Source organism: Elephas maximus, chromosome 3 (genome assembly GCF_024166365.1).
Source record: "Elephas maximus indicus isolate mEleMax1 chromosome 3, mEleMax1 primary haplotype, whole genome shotgun sequence".
In the NCBI taxonomy this organism is placed as follows: domain Eukaryota; kingdom Metazoa; phylum Chordata; class Mammalia; order Proboscidea; family Elephantidae; genus Elephas; species Elephas maximus.
Window position 1 is genome coordinate 86,023,814 of NC_064821.1, and position 23,344 is coordinate 86,047,157.

The window sequence follows — 23,344 nt, forward strand, 5'->3', positions numbered from 1 at the left end:
ACATGGAAGACATAAAAAATAACTTTCAGAGATGAAAAATACAATGTCAAGATGAGAAAAAAAAATTCATTGGATGGATAAACAGCAAATTAGACACTGCAGAAGAGTAGTAAACTGGAAGACAGCAATAGAAAGTATCCAAAATGAGACACAGGGGAAAAAACGGCTGAAAATAAAAAAAGAACAGAGCATCAGTGAGCTGTGAGACTTCAAGCAGCCTGATACATTGTAATTGGAGTCTTTTCATTATTTGAAGAAATAATGGCTGAAATTTTTTCAAATTTCATTAAAACAATAAACCCACAGACCCAAGAAGCTCAACAAACCCCAAGCACAGGAAAAATAGAGAAAATTATACTCAGTACATCATCAGGAATCCCTTTTCACTACCCAGAGGTACTTGGTATGTAAGAGAAAGAGCAGCCTCCCCTTGAGAACTGCAAGAAAAGCAGGGTCTCACATGGTAGAGCCAGTTGGGGCAGAAGGTAGAAGGAGGTAAGCCAAGTGATTGGAATAGGGAGTTCAAAAGGCATTGTGAGAAGGTTTTAAATAGGAGGTAGAGCCAGAGAAGTAAAAAACCCACAGCAGAATGAGGATGAGAGAAATGGGGATGATAAATGATCTAAGGGCTTAATTGTATCTTGGTTAGTGGCCCATTTTAACAGGAGTTTATACCTATTATGGGGAACCTTGGTGGCACAATGTTTAAGCACTCAGCTGCTAACCAAAAAGTCTGCAGCTGAAACCCACCAGCTGCTCTGAGGGAGAAAGATATGGCAGTCTGCCTAAGTTAGTACAACCAGTATATTGAACATTTAGGAACAATTGCAGGATAATTACAGACATGTGTCTTATTTTGTCTCTCACTGTCACATTAAAATGTTCCAATGAGGAAAGTCCAGTGTATGTTCTGATGCCCCTGCAGTACAAAAATCCTCTGCTCACATTGAGCCGCCAATTCAGAAATTAAAATGTCCTATGTAATTTTTTTTTTTTTATGTAATTGTCATAGATTCCAATTCATTCAAAGCTGCAGTACTTCCCCTCCCCTCCAGTAGGGCTTAATTCCAGCTGGGGCCTACCAAGAGAAGAAAATGGGCCCTGCTTTTTTCTCCTTCACCTCCTCCCCCAGCTGGCTGCTGTTTCTGACCTTGCTGGGGTAAGGAAGCCCAAGCAAGCCAAGCCCGTTGCCATAGAGTTGATTCCAACTCATAGCAACACTACAGGACAGAGTAGAACTGTCCCATAGAGTTTCCAAGGAGCACTTGGTGGATTCGAACTGCTGACCTTTTTTTGGTTAGCAGCTGTAGCACCTAACCACTATGCCACCAGGGTTTCTGGGGTGAAGAAAGGAGAGAGAGAATGTGGGCAGAAAAGGCATAAGATGGTGTTGCCCTCTCTGGACCTGGCAGGTGTTTAAAGCTGACTTTGTGGGGGTGCTTTTGTACATTTTTTGGAGCTCCCCCTCCATCTTGGGACCTTTCATCTGCAATTCCCCTAATGCAAGTAATGCGCTCACCTTAGCCTCCTCACACATTCCTTCTGAGAGCTCCTAGGAATCTGGATGTCTGCCCCCCGCCTCTGTCTGTGAAGTACCCAGCACTGCCCCACCCTAGCTCATTCATGCATCCTTTTCTGCAAGAAATTCTGGAGTGCAGGCCAGTCCCAAGCAGCTCTCCTGCAGCCAGCCAGCCCTCTTTTGTCCTTTAGATGTGTCAGATTGAGTTGGGCATCAGTTAGTCCATTTATTTCTCAAACTTTGAGGGTCCCGTAGAGACAAGTACTACCCGTTCTGCCCCTTGAGGAGGTGGGGTTCATAACACAGTTCTCCAGAGAAATTCTGCAAGTTCTCTCCCCCCGTAATCTCTAACAATTTATATTTGATGTAGGGAGGGCCTTAAGAATTATGTAACGAGTTTTTAGATATTTCCATTGCAAATTTGCATCTCAGTTTAAGCACCTCACTTTGGTGTCTGAAGTTTATCATTTTAGAGGCTTAGCTGAAACATTCTGTTTTAGCATCCTGTTACACTAATTTGATTTGAATTCTGATTATTGTGACCAAAGAATCTTGTTGATAATAACAGTCAACAAATGTTTATTTGAGTATCTACTGTGTGCAGTCACAAAAGAGAAATGGTCCTAGCCCTCACATGCTCTCAGTCTGGGGCAGAGTTTGCAAATGATTAGCCCATTTGCTGAATCCTACCCATACACACCTTTTGGTTTACCCACATAGTCTTTACATTTTTCTCAAACCATTGCCAATATTTACAAATTGAGAAAGCCAGATGCCTGGCTTGAGAAAAATTAGAAGATCTGGCAACGTTGGGCCAGCATTTCTGCCTGGCAGTTAGCTGGAGCTGGTAGGGCTGCCCCTTAGACAGGGCGTGCGGCCTCAAGATACTTCTGTGACACTGAAGCCAAGTGTTAGTTGTCATTTATCATCATTGGGCACACACAGTTGCTTTTACTTATAGTAAACAATAAACTGAAACATTTCTGGTGCTCATGTCTGAGAACAAATGAGAGAAAACTAAAGATAGACCAAGATGCCATGGCAAGGACGTAATTTCTTTAGAAATACAAAGTGTCCTTACATGTTTAATATGCAGCGTATGTATGTGTGTATAAAATAAACTTAAGGTGCCATAATAAACCATAGATATAATTATGGTTACTATACAGAAAAGATGTGTGGGGAAAAAGCCATGAATTGGGAAAACAGACATTTCAGAAGATTGTTTTAAATGGAACCAAGTGGTGTGAGCTGCTGTGAAAGAGCTTTATACTTGCCCACTTCCCTCGTTGATGTTATATTCTTGCCTGGCCTCTGGCATGTGAGTTTGCAATGAGGGGAAAAAACCTTCTGTGTCCTCTCTGGAAGGGATCTGTTGTTCTTCCAAGGGAGCCCCAGGTCTGAGGAGCAAGTAAGTAGCAGGATAGTTGCCCCCAGGCTGTGGCCACCTGGGGAAGAGTAGTGGCTCCTCAGCTAGTATATGAGGTTTTCTTTTTCACGGAGTGATAAAATAGGATTGTTGGAAGAGTATTAAACTTTGAAACTAGCTATTTTTGCAAATTGTGTTCTTAGCTTATTTTTTAAGCCTTTTTGTTTTGTTTTCCTTCTTGATTTTTCTAAGTTCTTGATATATTAAGGAAAGTCTGCACGTGCATGTCTGAGTTGGAGCAAAACTAGAATTATTCTCAGGAAAAGCTTTCAATTGCCCAAGGGTAAGGGAGGCCAGCCTTCTGTTGAGTTGTGTGTCCTAGTCATTATCTTCGGTTTGAAGCAGGGGATTGAAACTCTCACCGCAGCTCTGCTGATTGTGAAAGCGCAGGAGTCTGGCCTTAATTGGCCTTGCAGAGTGGCTCCCCTGAGGCATTGTCAGCTTGTTTAGCTTGTGTCTTGGTCATTTATTGCTTATTAAAGGCTGAGTTCCTTGAAAGCTTTGCTGCCTGGCCTTTTTCCATCCAGCTTTCTGGCCTCATCATTCTGTTTTATCCTCAGATTAAGACAGGCCAGTTGCAAGCTACGGTCATAGACCACCTTGTTTTGGCACATCCACTCTGCACACCACACACACACACACACACACACACACACACACACTTTGCAATACAGAACAAAGCTATAAGAAACAATCCTATGAAATTTCCTATCATTTTCTTTATGTAAATATTTTTTAAGACACAGAGGAAATTTCCTTTAAGTCTTAGTACCGGAAATAGCTGTGATTCTCCTGGTTTATCTTAGGGACACTGTGAACCATGAAAGAAGTGCTTTGCACTTAGTTTTAACCTTGAGAAATCTTGGGGAGAGATCTGCACTCCTTCAGCAAGCACACAGGACCTTAGGACATCCATTTTTGGTGTTCTCCTTACTCCAGCTGCATTTTATTATTTTTCCTATGCTTTTTTCTCCTTTGTCCCTCAGACTGCTTCTTTTTAAAATCTTATACTTCATACAGTTTTGTAAAATTGCTTCAACTTCATTTGAAAATGAAGCAAGATATAAAGAACTTATACAATTAAAATATTAATGATTTATCATTTGCTGCAAAAATCTTACCAATTTGTTTTTCAGTTTTATTTTACTTTTCTTGTTCTTTCTGTAACCAGATCTGTCAGTTCTTTGTGATTTTCAGGAACAGAATTGTTGATGTGTTTGAGACCCTCTGGCTGCCACATTTCCACCCCATCGGTTAACGACTGAAAATTGTGCTAAGAGCTTAGAAGCAGAGATTGCTCTGACCCTTTTACTTCTCCAGGCGTCCGGTGTTTTGCTTTTTAACTAAGATTCAGTTTTAAGTATCCTGTTTATGCAGGAAAGCAATTATATACCAGCCTAGGACTGGCTGGCCTGGAAGAGGCCTAGGAAACACCTGATGTTGAACCTGGTCCTTCACATAGTAGGTGTTCAACAGGTGTTTCGTGACAAATTTAGTTGTGGGTTATGTATTTGATTCTGCTCTTTGAAGTGGTGGGGTTGTGTTCTCTTCCAAGGGCTTGCTGTCTCTGTGGTCTAGGTCTGGGTAGTGCAGTCTGCTAGGGTCAGCAGTGGCTTGACTTCAGTAACATTTTCTGTTTTTCTTTTCTTTTTCAGAGTATGACCGGCTGGGCTTCCTCCTGAAGCTGGACTCCAAACTGTGAGTAGACTAAGAAAGTGTCTTGACTCTATGGTAGAGCAGTCTGGTCTGTAAGAGTTGAGGTTCAGCTCTGAAGGGTCAGCTTTCATGGCCTCTGTGGTTGGTGGGGGAGCCCTGGGGCCTCTCTCCCCAGTCCGTTAGCAGAATCTTTAAGCGTGTTACAGTGTGCAGGGCCTGAAGAGAATGGGATGTGCATACAAACATAAGGCCATAGATTTGGCTGGCACAGGCAGCTCATTACAGAAGATGGCTACTGCCAGGAGTTTGAGGGACAGGGAGGCCCCTGGAAAGACTTCTGGCTGTCACAAGCGGAGGCAGCGTGGTCTCTCAACGATGCTGTGCAGCCTGGCAGGCAAACTGTTCAGTGATCTGGCCTCTGCCATCCTCTCTAACCTCAACTCCTGTCATCCACAGTTAAACCCTCCTTTTCCTTATACCTTTGCATGTGCTGTTATCTGTGCCTGAAATTCCCTTTCCTTGCTGGTCCGATTAGAAAACTCACATGTGGAGTTTTAAGGCCAAACTCACAGACTACTTCCTCCTCACACAAAGTTAATAATCTCTTCTTCTAAGCTTCTTTAAATTTTCTCCTGTCATCAGTTATCTCGTTATAGTGTAATTAGCTGTGTACTTGTTGCCGTCCAGTCGATTTTGACTCGTAGCAACTCTGTAGGGCAGAGTAGAACTGCCCCGCAGGGTTTCCAAGGAACAACGGCTGGTGGATTCAATGTGCCAACCTTTTGGTTGGCAGCCAAATACTTAATCACTTGCACCGCCAGGCCCCAATTAGCTGTGTAATAAGTATTAATTTATTAAGAGCAAAGGCTTGGAGCGAGGTAGAGCTTGTTCCAAATCTCAGATTGCCTTTTATTCTCTTTGTGATTTTGAACAAGCTACTTAACCACTCTGAATTACAGTTTCATTTGTAGGAGGAGGATAACAATACATTTACCTCACTGGATAGTGGTAGGATTTAACTGAAGTGATTAATTCACAGGAGACTTTCAAAGGTATCTAATCCTTCCAAGATCTTTGCCCTGTTCTGCCCTTGTTAGTCTCTCTGACACCTAGACAGTACTGGCATGTGTTTGTTTGGTGCTCAGTAAACACTGAATGGGTGAATGGATGACTATGCACTTCCCCCACTTGACTTAACCCAGTGCTGTCAAGTTGATTCCGACTCATAGCGAGTAGAACTGCCCCATAGAGTTTCCAAGGAGTGCCTGGCGGATTCGAACTGCTGACCTTTTGGTTAGCAGCCGTAGCACTTAACCACAACGCCACCGCGGTTTCCCCCACTTGACTTAGATCCTTGAAATGGGCTCTGTCCACTCTGTGTGTTCATGCCCTGTGCAGGACCTCTCACATGGCAGATGCTCAATAAATGCTTGCTAAATTACTACTTACTATGCACTCCTTCATGTTGTTAGTCATCTTTGTACAGCTATGTCCTCTGTCCTGTACCAGACAGACATCATGGAAGATCAGAATTGTGTCTCCTTCCTTTATGTTAAAACCAGCTTTCCATAGGCCTTGATCACAGCTTCTAATGGTGATGGTCTCACATATATACAAGACATCAAACCAGGGGTTGTTGGGCTTTCCCACTGAATTGTCTGGCATGTTGTTGTTGTGTGCCATCAAGTTGAATTCAACTCATAGTGACCCTGTGGGAAAGAGTAGAGTCTTTCCTATAAGTGCTATAAATCTTTACAGACGCAGACTGCCATATCTTTCTCCCATAGAGCGGCTAGTGGTTTCAAACTGCCAAGGTTAACAGCTGACTACTTAACTAACCACTGCTCTACCCGGGCTCCTTAGTACCTGGTATATGGCCACTTTTTTTAGAATCTGGCATCTTATCTCTAGTGCTTTAAACTGTGAGTTCTAGCATTGTAACTCTTCCAACTTTTGTACATCTATGAGACAGCTACAAGGGAAGAGTGATCTGTTCTTTATACCAAGCTAGTAGAGAAATATTAGCCACATATTAACACCTGGGAAATGGAGCTTGATTGTGCTAGAAAGCCACAGGCTTCACTCGTAGAAAATGTTTAATTTATTTCTCTGGGTAAAAAAACAAATCAAGTGCAAGCCATAGCAAGTGAAATGCCACCAGAATAGAAAATATACAGTAATTACCAGTTGAATCACATTGATGGACAAAAGACATGTTATCTAGGACATGTTAATTATAGTATTTAAAGTGTCTTCAACAGTGTAAGGAGGAGAGTTAGGAGGACACTCCTGCCTTGCCCTTCTGACAATTGGGTGGTAAAGAGTAGGCTGTTGTGTACCTTTCTGTTGTGTATCAGGCTGAGTCCATGAACCGTTTGAGCCAACTTGGTCTTTTGTCCTTGGATTGGCTTGATTTCATTTGATTTAACTCACAACTTAACGTATAAACTAGAACTTTCCTGCCTCTTCCTGCAAAGACTTCTCTAATCTAATACTATCTTCAGAAGAAAGCACAGCTATGTGGGAAAGGACTTTCACCTGCTTTCAGGGAGAAGTTCCCAAGTTAAGGATTCTGCTTTTTGGGGATCATTCCTCAGCAAAGTTCAGTTCACCCTTCATAGAATCTTTCTCTGGTTGTGTCGTGTTCTTTTTCTGAAGTATAGGAAAGGACCTGAACTTGAATTAGAAGAGGTGGGTTTGAATTCCTTATGACCTTAGATTATTTCATCTGTATCACTCTCAATTTTCTTTTATAAGGATAAGGGTATGAGAATTCATATGTTCTAGGAAACTTCCGTCATTATCTCTTTATATGTTGCCTCTGTCCCACTGACTCTATTCTTCTGAAACTCTAATTAAATGTATTTTAGACTTTATCATTCTAGCTTTCATGTCTATTAATTTCTTTTCCGTATTTTCCTTCTTTTGATCCTTTCCACACTAAAATGGAACCCCAAAGGCTCAGGGTAAGGATAAACTGGAACTACAATTGCACCCTTAAGCCAGGACTGCAGGAAAGGTTTCCATAGCTCTGAGTGGATTAGATCAAAACGTTAACAGAACTAAAACCCTTAATAGTTACAGCCAGAATTCTCATCATTCAGGTAATCCAGGGAACCTCAAGCCATGAACTCAGCTTAAGGTATTCCAAACTGGCAGTGCCTCCAAGCACCTGGCAGAAGCAAATGCAAACCCTCTCTGGAAAAAAAAATGTAAATTTCCACAAACAGCTTCTCAGGGAAATAAGTACCTCAGAGCAAAAATTTACTAAGCACACAAGGAAACAAGGTTCTGTTAGTGAGAACCATGAAAAACGATAGATGATAGAAAGGGTCCCACAAAGACATCTGAAATTGAAATTACTAGACATAGCTTGGAGCCCTGGTGGTGCAGTAGCTAAGAGCTTGGCTGCTAATCAAAAAGGTCAGCAGTTCGAATCCACCAGCTGCTCTTTGGAAACCCTCTGGGGCAGTTCCCTTCCATCCTGTAGGGTCGCTATGAGTTGGAATCAACTCAACAGCAACAGGTTAGGCACAGTTTATAAAAACAATTAAGTATGCTGTATTTAAGGAAATAAAAGAGAAGATTGCAATATATGGATAGAATAGAAAACTACAAAAAGTAAAATACTAAATTTGAAACAAAAAAGGAACTTTAGAATTGAAAACTATAGTAGCCAAAATTGAAAATTCAATAGAAGGGTTTAGCAGCAGATCAGATAAAACGGAAAACATAGTTGGTGAGCTTGAAGATAAGTCAGAAGAAATTATCTATAAGAGAGGACAGCAAACATTATCTTTAAAGGGCCAGAGAGTAAATATTTTAAGCTTTACATATAAGGTTAAAAAGCTTAAAATATTTACTCTCTGGCCCTTTACATATAAATGAATGAGTATGGCTATATTCCAAACCTTATTTGTGGATACTGAAATTTAAATTTCATATAGTTTTTATTTGTCATGAAATATTCTTGTTTTGTTTTTTTCACCCAACCATTAAAAAATATTAAGACCACGTTTAACTCACGACCCATAACCAAACAGGGGTAGATCAGATTTGGCCCACGGGTTGTACATGGCCGACCCCTGATCAAGAATGCAGCATGGAGATATGTCTGCATGAGATTTGTCTTCCCACCCCATGAAACCCTATTATATAGACATACTCTTAAAATATCTCTTACGTCTAGTGATATTCCAAAAGTCTGGAAATAAATGTTTTGGAATTTTTTGTCTTCACTGTATTCTTTTAATTTTATCTTTGGGAATAAATAAATAGTTTTATATTTTCTTTAAGAATGCCCTGTTGCTTATGTCTACATGATAAAAACCACTTGTCAGTTCCATAAAAATTATTCCCAGTACTTATGTGTAGTAATCTGTACAAAACCTTGCTTTGTTGTTCAGGAGGGCAGTATTTTTTTGGTGATTAAAAGCATGGGCTGTGGCATCACACCTGGATTTTTGAGGCCCAGTTCCATGATTACTAGCTATAATCTTCACTGAGTTATTTAACCTCTAAGCTTCAGTTTCTTACTATAAAATGGGGAATATAATAAAAGTACCCTATAGGTCTTTGTGAGGATTCAGTGAGATAATGGCTGTAAAGCTGTAGGCACAGCACCTGCCAAACAGGAAGAACTTAATTAATGTTAACTATTACAACCCAAATATTTCCTGGTTCTCTGGACTTCCTTTTTGTTTTTTTTTTTCAATTTTTATTTTGCCTTAAGTGAAAGTTTACAGATGAAGTCACTCTCTCATACAAGAATTTATACACACCTTGCTCCAGAACCCACTGCTGTCGAGTCGATTCCAACTGATAGCTACCCTATAGGCTAGAGTAGAACTGCCCCATAGAGTTTCCAAGGAGCGCCTGGTGGATTCAAACTGCTGACCTTTTGGTTAGCAGCTGTAGCACTTAACCACTACACCACCCGGGTTTCCACACACCTTGCTATGTATTCCTAATTTCTCTCCCCGTAATGAGACAACACTCCTTCCCTCCACCCTCTCTTTTCATGTCCATTCAGCCAGCTTCTGACACCCTCCACCCTCCCATCTCCCCTCCAGACAGGAGATGCCAACATAGTCTCATGTGTCTACTTGATCCACGAAGCTCACTCTTCACCAGTATCATTTCTATCCCATTGTCCAGTCCAATCCCTGTCTGAAGAGGTAGTTTTGGGAATGGTTCCTGCCTCGGGCTAACAAAAGGTCTAGGGATCATGACCATCGAGGTCCTTCTAGTCTCAGTCAGACCATTAAGTCTGGTCTTTTTACGAGAATTTGTGATCTGCATCCCACTGCCCTTCTGCTCCCTCAGGGGTTCTCTTTTGTGTTCCCTGTCAGAGCACCATCTACTTCCTCTGGTCTCAGGCTGATGCAGTCTCTGGTTTATGTGGCCCTTTCTGTCTCTAGGGTTCATAAATACCTTGTGTCTTTGGTGTTCTTCCTTCTTCTCTGCTGAGACCAGTTGATGCATCTCAGATGACCGTTTACTAGAGTTTAAGACCCCAGATGCCACTCTCCAAAGTGGGATGCAGAATGTTACCTTAATAGATTTTATTATGCCAGTTGACTTAGATGTCTCCTGAACCCATGATCCCCCAGACCCCACCTCTGCTACACTGGCCTTCGAAGTGTTCAGTTTATTCAGGAGACTTCTTTGCTTTTGGTTTAGTGCAGTTGCGCTGACCTCTCCTGTATTGTGTGTTGTCTTTCCCTTCACCTAAAATAGTTTTTATCTACTATCTAATTAGTGAAAACCTCCCTCCCTCCTTCCCCCCGATAACCATCAAAGAATATTTTCTTCTCTGTTTAAACTATTTCTCCAGTTATTATAATAGTGGTCTTATATAATATTTGTCCTTTTGCAACTAACTAATTTCACTCAGCATAATGCTTTCTCGATTCCTCCATGTTATGAAATGTTTCACAGATTGATCACTGCTCTTTATCGATGCATAGTATTCCATTGTGTAAATATACCGTAATTTATTTATCCGTTCATCCGTTGATGGGCACTTGGTTGCTTCCATCTTTTTGCTGTTGTAAACGGTGCTGCAGTGAACATGGGTGAGCATATATCTGTTCGTATAAAGGCTCCTAATTCTCTGGGAATCCCAAGGAGTGGGATTGCTGGATCGTATGGTAGTTTTATTTCTAGTTTTTTAAGGAAGTGCCAAATCGATTTCCAAAGTGGTTGTACCATTTTACATTCCCACCAGGAGTGTATAAGTGTTCCAGTCTCGCTACAACCTCTCCAACATTTATTATTTTGTGTATTTTGGATTAATGCCAGCCTTGTTGGAGTGAGATGAAATCTCATTGTAGTTTTGATGTGTATTTCTCTACCGGCTAATGATCGTGAACATTTCCTCATGTATCTGTTAGCTACCTGAATGTCTTCTTTAGTGAAGTGTCTATTCATATCTTTTGCCCATGTTTTAATAGGATTATTTGTCTTTTTGTAGTTGAGTTTTTGCACTGTCATGTAGATTTTAGAGATCAGGCGCTGATCAGAAATGTCATAGCTAAAAACTTTTTCCCAGTCAAAAAAAAAAAAGTCTGTAGGTAGTCTTTTTACTCTTTTGGTGAAGTCTTTGGATGAGTGTAGGTGTTTGATTTTTAGGAGCTCCCAGCTATCTAGTTTTTCTTCTGTATTCTGAATAATGTTTTGTACATTGTTTATGCCATGTATTAGGGCTCCTAACGTTGTCCCTATTTTTTCTTCCATGATCTTTATCGTTTTAGATTTTATATTTAGGTCTTTGATCCATTTTGAATTAGTTTTTGTGCATGGTGTGAGGTATGGGTCTTGTTTCATTTTTTTGCAGATGGATATCCAGTTATTTGTTAAAGACACTGTGTTTTCCCCATTTAACTCTTTTGGGGCCTTTGTCAGATATCAGCTGCTTATATGTGGATGGATTTATGTCTGGGTTCTCAATTCTGTTCCATTGGCCTATGTATCTGTTGTTGTACCAGTACCAGGCTGCTTTGACTACTGTGGGGGTATAATAGGTTCTGAAATCAGGTAGTATGAGGCCTCCCACATTGTCCCTCTTTTTCAGTAATGCTTTACTTATTCGGGGCCTCTTTCCCTTCCATATGAAGTAGGTGATTTGTTTCTCCATCTTATTAAAAAATGTCATTGGAATTTGGATCGGAATTGCATTGTATCTGTATATGGCTTTTGGTAGAATAGACATTTTTATAATGTTAAGTCTTCCTGTCTATGAGCAAGGTATGTTTTTCCACTTATGTAGGAAATGCTGGTGGTGTAGTGGTTAAGTGCTACTGCTGCTAACCAAAGAGTCGGCAGTTCGAATCCGCCAGGCGCTCCTTGGAAACTTTATGGGGCAGTTCTACTCTGTCCTACAGGGTCGCTATGAGTTGGAATCGACTCGATGGCATTTGGTTCTGAGTAGGTCTTTTTTGGTTTCTTGCAGTAGTATCTTGTAGTTTTCTTTGTATAGATCTTTTACATCTCTGGTAAGATTTATTCCTAAGTATTTTACCTTCTTGGGGGCTACTGTAAATAATATTGATTTGGTGATTTCCTCTCCGATGTTCTTTTTGTTGGTGTAGAGTAATCCAACTGATTTTTGTATGTTTATCTTGTATCCTGATTCTCTGCTGAACTCTGCTATTAGTTTCAGTAGTTTTCTTGAGGATTCCTTAGGGTTTTCTGTGTATAAGATCATGTCACATGCAAATAGAGATACTTTTACTTCTTCCTTACCAATCTGGATGACCTTCATTTCTTTATCTAGCCTAATTGCTCTGGCTAGGACCTCCAGCACAATGTTGAATAAGAGTAGTGATAAAGGGCATCCTTGTCTGGTTCCTGATCTCAAGGGGAATGCTTTCAGATTCTCTCCATTTAGGATGATGTTGGCTATTGGCTTTGTATAAATGCCCTTTATTATGCTGAGTAATTTTCCTTCTATTCCTGTTTTGCTGAGAGTTTTTATCATGAATGGTTCTTAAACTTTGTCAAATGCCTTTTCTGCATCAATTGATAAGATCATGTGGTTTTGTTTTATTTATGTGATGGATTACATTAATTGTTTTTCTAATGTTGAACCATTCCCGCATACCTGGTACGAATCTCACTGGGTCATGATTAATTATTTTTTTGATATGTTGTTGAATTCTGTTGGCTAGAATTTTGTTGAGGATTTTTGCATCTAAGTTCATGAGGGAATAGGTCTGTAATTTTCTTTTTTTGTTGTATCTTTACTTGGTTTTGATATCAGGGTTATGCTGGCTTCATAGAATGAGTTTGGGAGTATTCTGTCCTTTTCTATGCTCTGAAATACCTTTAATAGTAGTGGTGTTAACTCTCCTCTGAAAGTTTGGTAGAACTCTGCAGTGAAGCCATCAGGGCTAGAGCTTTTTTTTGTTGAGTGTTTTCTGATTACCTTTTCAATCTCTTCTTTTGTTATGGGTCTATTTTGTTGCTCTACTTCCGTTTGTGTTAGTTTGGTAGGTAGTGTGTTTTTAGGAATTCATCCATTTCTTCTAGGTTTTCAAATTTGTTAGAGTACAATTTTTCATAGTACTCTGATATGATTCTTTTAATTTCAGTTGGGTCTGCTGTAATATCGCCCATCTCATTTCTTATTCGGGTTATTTGCTTCCTTTCCTGTTTTTCTTTTGTCACTTTGGCCAGTGGTTTATCAATTTTGTTAATTTTTTCAAAGAACCGGGTTTTGGTATTGTTAATTCTTTCAGTTGTTTTTGTTTTCTATTTCAATTAATTCTGCTCTAATTTTTATTATTTGCTTTCTTCTTGTGCCTGAGGCTTTCTTTTGTTGCTCTTTCTATTTGCTCAAGTTGTAGGGATAATTCTTTGATTTTGGCCCTTTCTTCTTTTTGGATGTGTGCATTAACTGATATAAGTTGACCTCTGAGCACTGCTTTAGCTGTGTCCCAAAAGTTCTGATAGGAAGTGTTTTTATTCTTATTGGATTCTATGAATTTCTTTTTTCCATCCTTAGTGTCTTTTATAACCCAGTCTTTTTTGAGCAGGGTTTTGTTCAGTTTCCAAGTGTTTGATTTCTTTAGACTGCTTTTTCTGTTATTGATTTCTACCTTTATTACCTTATGGTCAGAGAATATGCTTTGTAATATTTCGATGTTTTGGATTCTGCTAAGGCTTGCTTTATGACCTAATAATGTGGTCTATTCTAGAGAATGTTCCATGTGTGCTAGTAAAGAAAGTGTACTTGGTTTCTGTTGGGTGGAGTGTTCTGTATATGCCTATGAGGTCAAGTTGGTTGATGGTGGCATTTAGATCTTCTGTGTTTTTATCCAGCTTCTTTCTGGATGTCCTGTCCTTCACCAAAAGTGGAGTGTTGAAGTGTCCTTCCTTATCCTTTGTGGTTGATTTAACTTTTAAAGTCCATTTTGCCATAAATTAATATTGCCACTTCTGCTCTTTTTTGATTGACGTTTGCTGGATATATTTTTTTCCATCCTTTGAGTTTTAGTTTGTGTCTCTAAGTCTAAGGTGTGTCTCTTGTGGGCAGCATATAGAGGGATCGTTTTTTTTTGTTGTTGTTGTTGTTATCCATTCTGCCACTCTCTTTATTGGTGCTTTTAGCCCATTTACATTTAGTGTAATTATGGATAGGTATGAATTTAGTGCCATCATTTTGATATCTGTGTGTGTTGTTGACAGTTTCTTTTTCCCACTTGATTTTTTGTGCTGAGTAGTTTATCTTTATATATTGTCTTTTCCTCTTGCTTGTTTTTGTTGATTTTGTTTCTGCTGAGTCTCTATTTTTTTTCTGTTATTTTATTTTGTTGGGTAGGATAGGTAGTCACCTTTGTGGTTACCTTAATACTTACCCCTGTTTTTCTAAGTTTAAACCTAACTTTTATTTCTTTATATCGCCTTGTCTTCCTCTCCATTTGAAAAATCTATGATGACATTTCTTAGTCTCTCTTTATTGTTTTAATGTTGTCTTCTTTTATATACTAACATCGCTGTTTTCCCGTTTTTTAATCTTTGTGTTTTCTCTGTCTGGGTTGACCTCTGTTTGCTCTGCCCAGTGTTCTAGTCTTGGGTTGATAAAAAAAAAAAAAAAAAAAAAAAATTGATTTTCTGACCAAAGATACTCCCTTTAGTATTTCTGGTAGTTTTGGATTGGCTTTTATGAATTCTCTAAGCTTCTCTTTATCTGGAAATGGCCTCAATTCACCTTCACATTTGAGAGACAGTTTTGCTGGATATATGATTCTTGGCTAACAATTTTTTTCCTTCAGTGCTTTATGTAAGTCATCCCATTGCCTTCCTGCCTGCATGATTTCTGCCGAGCAGCCTGAGCTTATCCTTATTGGCTGTCCTTTGTAGGTGACTTTTCATTTATCCATAGCTGCTCTTAAAATTCTCTATCTTTGGTTTTGGCAAGTTTGATTATAATATGTCTTGGTGACTTCCTTTTAAAATCTGCCTTATGTGGAGTCCAATAAGCATCTTGGGTAGATATCTTCTCATTTTTCACAATATCAGGAAAGTTTTCTGCCAACAAATCTTCAACAATTCTTTCTGTATTTTCTGTTATCCCTCCCTATTCTGGTACTCCAGTCACTCGTAAGTTATTTCTCTTGATAGAGTCCCACATAATTCTTACGGTTTCTTCATTTTTTTTTTAATTCTTTTTATTCAGGTATATTGGTGCCAAGTGCTTTATCTTCAGGCTCATCAGTTCTGCCTTCCACTTGCTCAGCTCTCCTCCTCTGACTTTCTGTTGAGTTGTCTAATTCTGTAATTTTATTGTTAATCTTCTGAATTTCTGATTGCTGTCCATGGATTTTTCCAGCTTATTAAATTTTTCATTATGTTTCTGAATAGTCTTTTTAATTTGTTCAATTGCTTTATTGTGTTCCTTGGCTTGTTCTGTGTATTGTCTCATTTCCTTCCTGATGTCTTGAAGGGCTCTGTATATTAATCTTTTGTATTCTGCATCTGGTAATTCCAGGAATGCACTTTCATCTAGAAGATCCCTGGATTCTTTGTTTGGAGGCGATCATGGTCTGTTTCTTTATGTGACTTGATATTGACTGTTGTCTCCGATCCATGTATAAGCTATTGTATTAGTTCATTTTATGTTTGCTTACTGTGTCATAGCTTCTTGCTTTGTTTTGTTTTGATATGCCCAAATGGGTTCCTTGAGTGAGCTAGCTTGATTATTTTTGCCTTTGGAGCTCTGATGTCCTATCTCCAGATGGCTAGATCCGTTATCAGGTATATCAGCCCAGGAGTCCATTCACTTTTCTTGTATGAACTCAGCTCAGGTGTCCAGGCAGCTGATCATCAAGTGTGTGGTACAGGCTCTGTCCTACAGTCTTAGAGAGCAGGGGTGATTGGTGTAGGTACCGGTATCTGGTTCCAGCGGGGAGTCACACTCTGAACAAGGCAGGGGCTGAGAATCGTCCCCCACGTGTCTCTGAGGAAAGTGTGTCCCTGATCCCTAGAGCATACAGGCGGGTGGGTTCTGCAGATGGACCATGGGCACCCAGTGTTTTTGGTTGTAAGGGCTGGGTGGTACCAGTTATCCTCGGACCCCTGTCACAGGTGGCTAGTTGACCTGAGTGGAGCTACCAGTCCTTAGGCCCCTGTTGTGGGTAGGCGAGGACCCTGTTTAATAGGCAAAGTGGTGTCAGTCATCAAACACCCACCTCTCCACCACACGGCTAAACAGCTGCAGTCCACCAACAAGGGCCTATTCTCCTGAAATAGGCCCACATAGGTCCACGCAAGGGGGAATGGTATTCAAAGTCCACGGACAGTTTATACCTTGACAGGAGTCGCTTCTGTTTGGAGCTCCCCAGGTTAGTGGAGCTGGCAAATTATCTTCTCCCTCAATTGCAAATCTATTCCTTCTCCAAGGCCTGGAGAATGGCTCCAGGTGCTCAACAGGGCCTGTCTCAGGCCCAGGGAAATCAACAGCCTCTGAAGCTGGCTTGGGAACAGGGGGTACAGTAAAATATACACAAGTACTTAGCTTTTGCAAAGAGTGCCCTTCTTCTCTGGTTCTGGATGTGTAAGTAGGTTGTGCAGCTGGCAGCTTCTCCCTGAGGAAGCTGTGGCCGAGCGCTACCACCAGCCTGCCTCAGCCGCTGCTGGGAATGGTGCCTGAGGGATCCCGTCAATTCAGGTCCGGCAACTCCTCTCCACTTCTGAACCAACTCTCCCACCCCCAGCTGCTCTGTCCATTTTCTAACTTTGCCTTTGATATTCAGGGCTGCTGGCTTGTCATAAATATAGTTATTTCACTTGTTTTTTCGGGTCTTTGTTATAAGAGGGATTGCCAGAAGCATCTGGCTATTCCACCATCTTGTCCCCGCCCCCTCTGCCTTCCTTTTCGATACTGAGCTACTATAGTGTGTCTGAACCTACCTCTGCCTGAGTATAAGAGTTCATGTCTTTTTATCAGGTTTCCCTTCCCAAGAATTTTTGAGACTTCCTGGGATGGCTTAAACTGTTGCACATACTCATCATGTTCACATGTTACCTCTCACTCTGGATTACTATCCCATTTCCAGCTGAATCTTTGCACAGCTTTGCCCTCAGCACCAAAACAGGCCTAACCATCATAACCATCATCTCCTAAAGCAAAACTGACATCAGCCTATAGTTTTGGCAACACTTTACTGAGGGCTTGGTGATAAAAGAGGGAATTACAAAACAGAAAAGGAAACTGTAAAACTATATCAGCTCAGTGACTCACTTCTAAGGAATAAAGTGTAGAAAAGGAAAAATAGTAACTTTTTAGTGGAGAAACCTGGAGCAGGTGATGGAGGTTTATATCACCAGTCATATGTGATCTTATGTCAAGAAGGGCACATTACCTCTGTTGTACTCTTGCCAAAAACCCATAACCCCAGTCTAATTATCAGAAAAACAGCAGATAAACCCCAACTGAGAAACATTGTACAAAATACCTGACCAGTACTCCTCAGAACTGTCAAGGTCATTTGAAACAAAGACTGAAAAACTATCACAGACCAGCTGACACTAGGAAGAAAGGTGCCTACATGCAATGTGGAATCCTGACTGGATCCTGGAACAGAAAGACAACGTGTATAGAAAAGCCGGTGAACTCCAAACCAAGTCTAGTGTTTAGTTCATAGTAATGTACCAATGTTGGTTACTTGTTTTGAAAAATATACCTTGGTGATGTAAATTGCTTACAATACGGGAAAATGGGTGAGAGATGTATGGGAACTCTATACTATCTGTTTAGAATTTGTATAAATCTAAAAGTTATCCAAAATAAAGCAAGAGCCAAAAAAAAAAAAAACTAGATCTCAGCTCTTGGTTCCCCTAGACTTCAGCTGCCGAGTCCTGGAGCAGTGGTGTCTGACTAGCTATCCTACTTTATGCTAAAGGAGCCCAGTTTCTGCCTCCGGTCATGACCTTTTTCCCTGGAGTCTAATTCCATACTTTTCCAGTCCTAGAGAGAGGAGGTCTTTCCCTTATTAACATTGCTTGCATACAGACCATAGGAATATGGCGCCTTCAAAGGAGGGCCCAACCTTCACCCAGAAGATAGAGACTTTACCCTGTCATTAGGCAAATCACAAGCAATCAGAGTGGTTGCCAGCACATCTGTCAGAGTCTGTAACATGGACATTCCAGGGTGTACTGTAAACCCAGGAAAATTCTGGGTCTTTTTTTTACAGTCTTCCTTCAGAATCAGGTGAAGATGAGAACAGGCCTTTAAGTACAGTCCAGTGGCGTCTGGTCTTATGATTTCATGTGACCTAATACTTGAAAAAAAAAAAAAAAATTTATTTTTTTTTTAATACTTGAACAATTTGAATTGATGCCTTTGAATTATGGTGTTGGTGAAGAATATTCAATATACCATGGACTGCCAGAAGAATGAACAAATCTGTCTTGGAAGAAGTACAGCCAGAATGCTCCTTAGAAGCAAGGATGGCAAGACTTTGTCTCACGTACTTTGGACATGTTATCAGGAGGAACCAGTCCCTAGAGAAGGAAATTATGCTTGGTAATGTAGAGGGTCAGTGAATAAAAGGAAGACCCTTAACGAGATGGGTTGACACAGTGGTTTCAACAATGGGCTTAAACATAGCAACAATGGTAAGGATGGCTCAGGACCAGGCATTGTTTCGTTCTATTGTACATAGGGTCACTATGAGTCAGAATCGACTCGACGGTGCCTAACAACAACAAGACATCAACAAAAAAATAAATATACATCACCCAAGAACAGATAGTAATTTTTCAGGGATTATCTAGTCTAAATTCCTGTAAAGAAAAGAAGTCTCGCAACAAGGGCGCAGTCCTTAGATTCCCATTACTAAAAAAACAGCACCAACCCTATCACCCCAAGAATGGTGAGTAGGTGCTTGTGGACATCTACATGCCTAAAACAGGCACACCAGACAGGAACAAGGGAGGTTCTGCTGAAAGACATATTTCAGTTTACTGCTGCCTTGCAGAAGCTCCCAAAATGATAATCTCTCAGCTTCAACAATTTCAAGATCCAGACTCCACTTCCAACAGGAAGAAACTGCTGCAGTTTAAAGTAGTTCTTTGTCCCTGCCATATTTTCTTCCATTCATTCATTTTATAAATACTTTTGCGTGCCCCATTTATTCAAGATGTCTATATCCTAATCCCTGGAACCTGTGAAGTTGTTACCTTACATGGCAGAAAGGGCTTTGCAGATGTGATTAAGTTAAAGCTCTTGAGGTGGGGAGGTTATCCTGGATTATCTAGGTAGGTTTAGGGTAATTATAAGGGTTCTTCTAAGAAAAAGTATAGGCAGTAGGATCAGAGTCAAAGAGGAGATATGACAACAGAAGCAGAAGTCGGAGTAATACAATTACTGGAAGGTGGCCACAAGCCGAGGAATGCAGGCAGTTGGAAAAGGAAAGGAAATAGTTTTTCCTGGAGCTTCCAGAATGAACACAGCCCTGCCAACACCTTTAGCCCGGTATGATCCATTTTGGAATTCTGACCTCCAGAGCTGTAAGATAGTAAATTTGTTATTTTAAGCCACTAAAAAATGCCACCAGTTCCTATTGAGTCAATTCAGACTGATGGCAACCCTACGTATACCAGAGTAGAACTGCACTCCATGGGGTCTTTAGTGGCGGGTATTTTGAAGTAAATTGTCAGGCCTTTCTTCTGAGGCACTTCTGAGTGTACTCTAACCTCCAGCCTTTAGGTTAGCAACCAAGTGCATTAACCATTTGTACACTAAGTTTGTGGTATTTGTTATAGCAACAACAGAAAACTAATACAAGTGCATATTTGGCAATTTCTAGGTGTTAGCGATGCAGCAGGAAAAAAATAAAGTCCCTGTCCTCATGGAGCTTACAGTCTTCTTAAGGAGAGACAGACAATAAATTAGAAAATAGAAGGAATAAGACTAGCTCTAAGGAGCCCATTATGAGACTTGGGATTATTTAAGCTAGAGATGATGATGGCCTCCTTCATTGCCTTTGATGGGAATTTTGAAAAAACCTGATGGATTTAAAATAAGATAATTTAATCAATCAGTCTTTTCGTATAAAAGCTTTGAGATATAATTCACATACCATAATATTCACCCTTTTAAAATATACAGTTCAGCGATTTTTAGTATAGTCACAAGTTTGTATAACCATAACCACTGTCTACTTCCAGAACATTTTCATGACCCCAAAAAGGAACCCTGTACCCACTGGCATTCAGTCCCTTCTCCCTTGTCCCCCCCAGCACCTGACAACCACCAATCTACTGTCTCTATAAATTTGTCTATTCTGGACATTTCATATAAATGGAATGTATAATGTTTTCAAGTTCATCCATGTCATATCATGTATCACTTCTTCATTTTTATGGCTCAATAATATTCCATTGCATAGATATACGACATCTTGTTTATCCCCGTATCAATTGATAGATATTTAAGTTGTTTCCAGGTTTTGGCAGTTATGAATAATGCTACTATGAACATTCATCTACAAGGTTTTGTGTGGACCTCTGTTTTCAATTATTTTGGATATTATTCTTAGGAGTGGAATTGCTGGGTTATTTGGTAACTCTATGTTTATTTAGCATTTCAAGGAACTGCCAAACTGTTTTCCAAAGTAGCTGCACAATTTTACATTCCCACCAGCAATATATGAGGGTTCTAATTTCTTTACACTCCAAAGTAGCTGCATAGTTTTATATTCCCACCAGGAATATATGAGGGTTCTGATTTCTTTGCACTCACTCCAACACTTAATATTGCCTGTCTTTTTATTTTCAGCCATCCTAGTGGAGGTAAAGTGGTAAAATCAATCAGTCTTGAAGATTAAAACATCTAGTTGTTGTGGAGCCCTAGTGGCTCAGTGGTTAAGAGTTAAGACTGCTAACCAAAAGATCAGCAGTTCAAATTCACCAGCCACTGCTTGGAAACCCTATGGGGGGCAGTTCTACTCTGTTCTATAGGGTCTCTATGAGTTGAAGTCGACTCGACAGCAGTGAGTACGGGTAGTTGTTGTTAGCTGCCGTCAAGTTGGTCCCCAACTCACAGTGACCCCTTGCACAACACAGTGAAACACTGCTCTGTCCTGTGCCATCCCTGTAATTGGTTGCAGATAAGACCATAAAATATCTAGTAGACATCTGGATCTAGCAGAAAGATCTGGGCTCATTATAGAGATTTAGGGAGTCCTCTGTGTATAAATTGTTACAAAAGCCATAAGCATGTCCAGCAAGAGGATATAGAATAAAAGAAGAGGGTTAGGAATGAACTCGGAAGAGCACCAAGTCTTAAGGGTCAAAAGAAGAGAAACTTACCAAAAAAAAAAAATTGAGAAACTGTAGCCAGGCAGATCAGAGGAAACCCAGGAGTATTGTCCTGGAAGCTAAGGTAAGAGTATTGGAAAAAAAAAAAAATATATAAGTCTAAGGAATGTCCCCGATGTGTTGAGAAGTCAATTATGGTGAGAACGGAAAGGTTTCTGTTGTTTTCAGAGTCTGAGATATTGGGGATCTTGGTGAGTTGAGTTTCAGTGTAATCAGGAGCCAGATAGCACTGATTTCAGAAATAAATGAAAGGCCAGGAAATGGAAACATGTCCCTTTTGCTATTTTCGTGAAGGGAAGAAGAGAAGCTGGTAACTGAGGAGTGTGAGGTCCAGGGAAAAGTGTGTGTGTGTGTAGTAAGATGAAAAAGATGTGATCGTGCTTAAGAGCTGAAGTGAATGGACTAGTAGAGACAGAGATATAATTAGGGGATAATGGAAATACAAAATTCCTGAGAAAATGAGAGAAGTTTGATTCTGGGCACAGGGGAAAAGTTAATAACAATGTTGTCATTGTTGTTGTTAGGTACTGTCAAGTCCATTCCCACCCATAGTGACCCCATGTACAATGGAACGAAATACTGCCCAGTCCTGCACCATCCTCACAATTGTTGTTATGCTTGAGCCCATTGTTGCAGCCACTGTGTCCGTCCGTCTCCTTGATGGTCTTCCTTTTTTTTCGCTGACCCTGTACTTCACCAAGCATGATGTCCTTCTCTAGGGACTGGTCTCTCCCAATAACATGCCCAAAGTATGTGAGACGTAGTCTCGCCATTCTTGCTTCTAAGGAGTATTCCGGCTGTACTTTTTCCAAGACAGATTTGTTCATTCTTTTGGAAGTCCATGGTATATTCAGTTTTCCTCACCAACACCACAATTAAAAGTTGTCAATTCTTGGGTCTTCCTTATTCAGGTCCACCTTTTACGTACATATGAGGCAATTGCAAACACCATGGCTTGGGCCAGGCATACCTTAGTCTTCAAGGAGACATCTTTGCTCTTCAATACTTTAAAGAGGTCTTTTGCAGCAGATTTTCCTAATGCAGTGTGTCTTTTGGTTTTTTGACTGCTGCTTCCATGGGTGTTGATTGTAGATGCAAGTTAATTGACTTATATTTTGAGCCAAGAACATTACTGCATTATTTCGTTAATCCTCACTTAATCCTTACAAAAACTTTTAGGTAGGTCCTACTATTATCCCCATTTTATACAGGCATACCTCAAAGATATTGCAGGTTCAGTTCCAGACCATTGCAATAAAGTGAATATTGCGATAAAGTGAGTCACACAAACTTTTTGGTTTCCCAGTGCATATAAAAGTTATGCCTATACTATGCTGTAGTCTATTAAGTGTGCAATAGCACTATGTTTAAAAAAAAAACTATGTACATAACCTTAGTTAAAGAATACTTTATTGCTAAAAAATGCTAACCATCTGTGATGGTTAAAGTTGTGTGTCAGCTTGGCTGGGCCATGATTCTCAGTGGTTTAGCAGTCATATGATGTTGATAACCTCCATGAGGAGATCCTATGTGATCACCTCCCTGATGGGATCTGCATCGAGTAGTTAATCAGTTGAAACGGAGTTTCCTTGGGTATGTGGCTTGCATTGAATATAAGTGGACATTCAGGTAAGGACTGGGGCCTTTTGCTTGCTCTGAATCCTGCAACTGATTTCCTGTTTATCTGACCTCTGGTTCTTGGGACTTGAGCTAGTGGTTTACCTGTGGTCTTGCCTGCCAGTCTTGAGATTTGTTAGTCTTCACAGCCTGTGAGCAAGAGCCATGCTCTCTGACCTGCCAGTCTTGGGTTCTCCAGCTGCTGTGGCTATGTGAATCAGGAGAAGTCTCTATCCTGACCCACGGACCTGGGACATTCATGCCTCTACCACTGTGTGTGCCATTTCCTTGAT

At 40.3% G+C, this 23,344-nt stretch overlaps 1 protein-coding gene across 9 annotated transcripts in view; it reads left to right on the top strand.

Annotated features, from left to right (window-relative positions):
• The window catches only part of ST3GAL3 (ST3 beta-galactoside alpha-2,3-sialyltransferase 3), a 283,098-nt gene that overhangs the window by 117,514 nt on the left and 142,240 nt on the right, over positions 1–23,344 (top strand). For all 9 annotated transcript variants that reach the window (XM_049879051.1, XM_049879050.1, XM_049879046.1 and 6 more), the window contains one exon: positions 4,604–4,646. In XM_049879051.1, the coding sequence (XP_049735008.1) occupies positions 4,604–4,646 (43 nt within the window). The remainder of the gene's footprint in view (positions 1–4,603; positions 4,647–23,344) is intronic.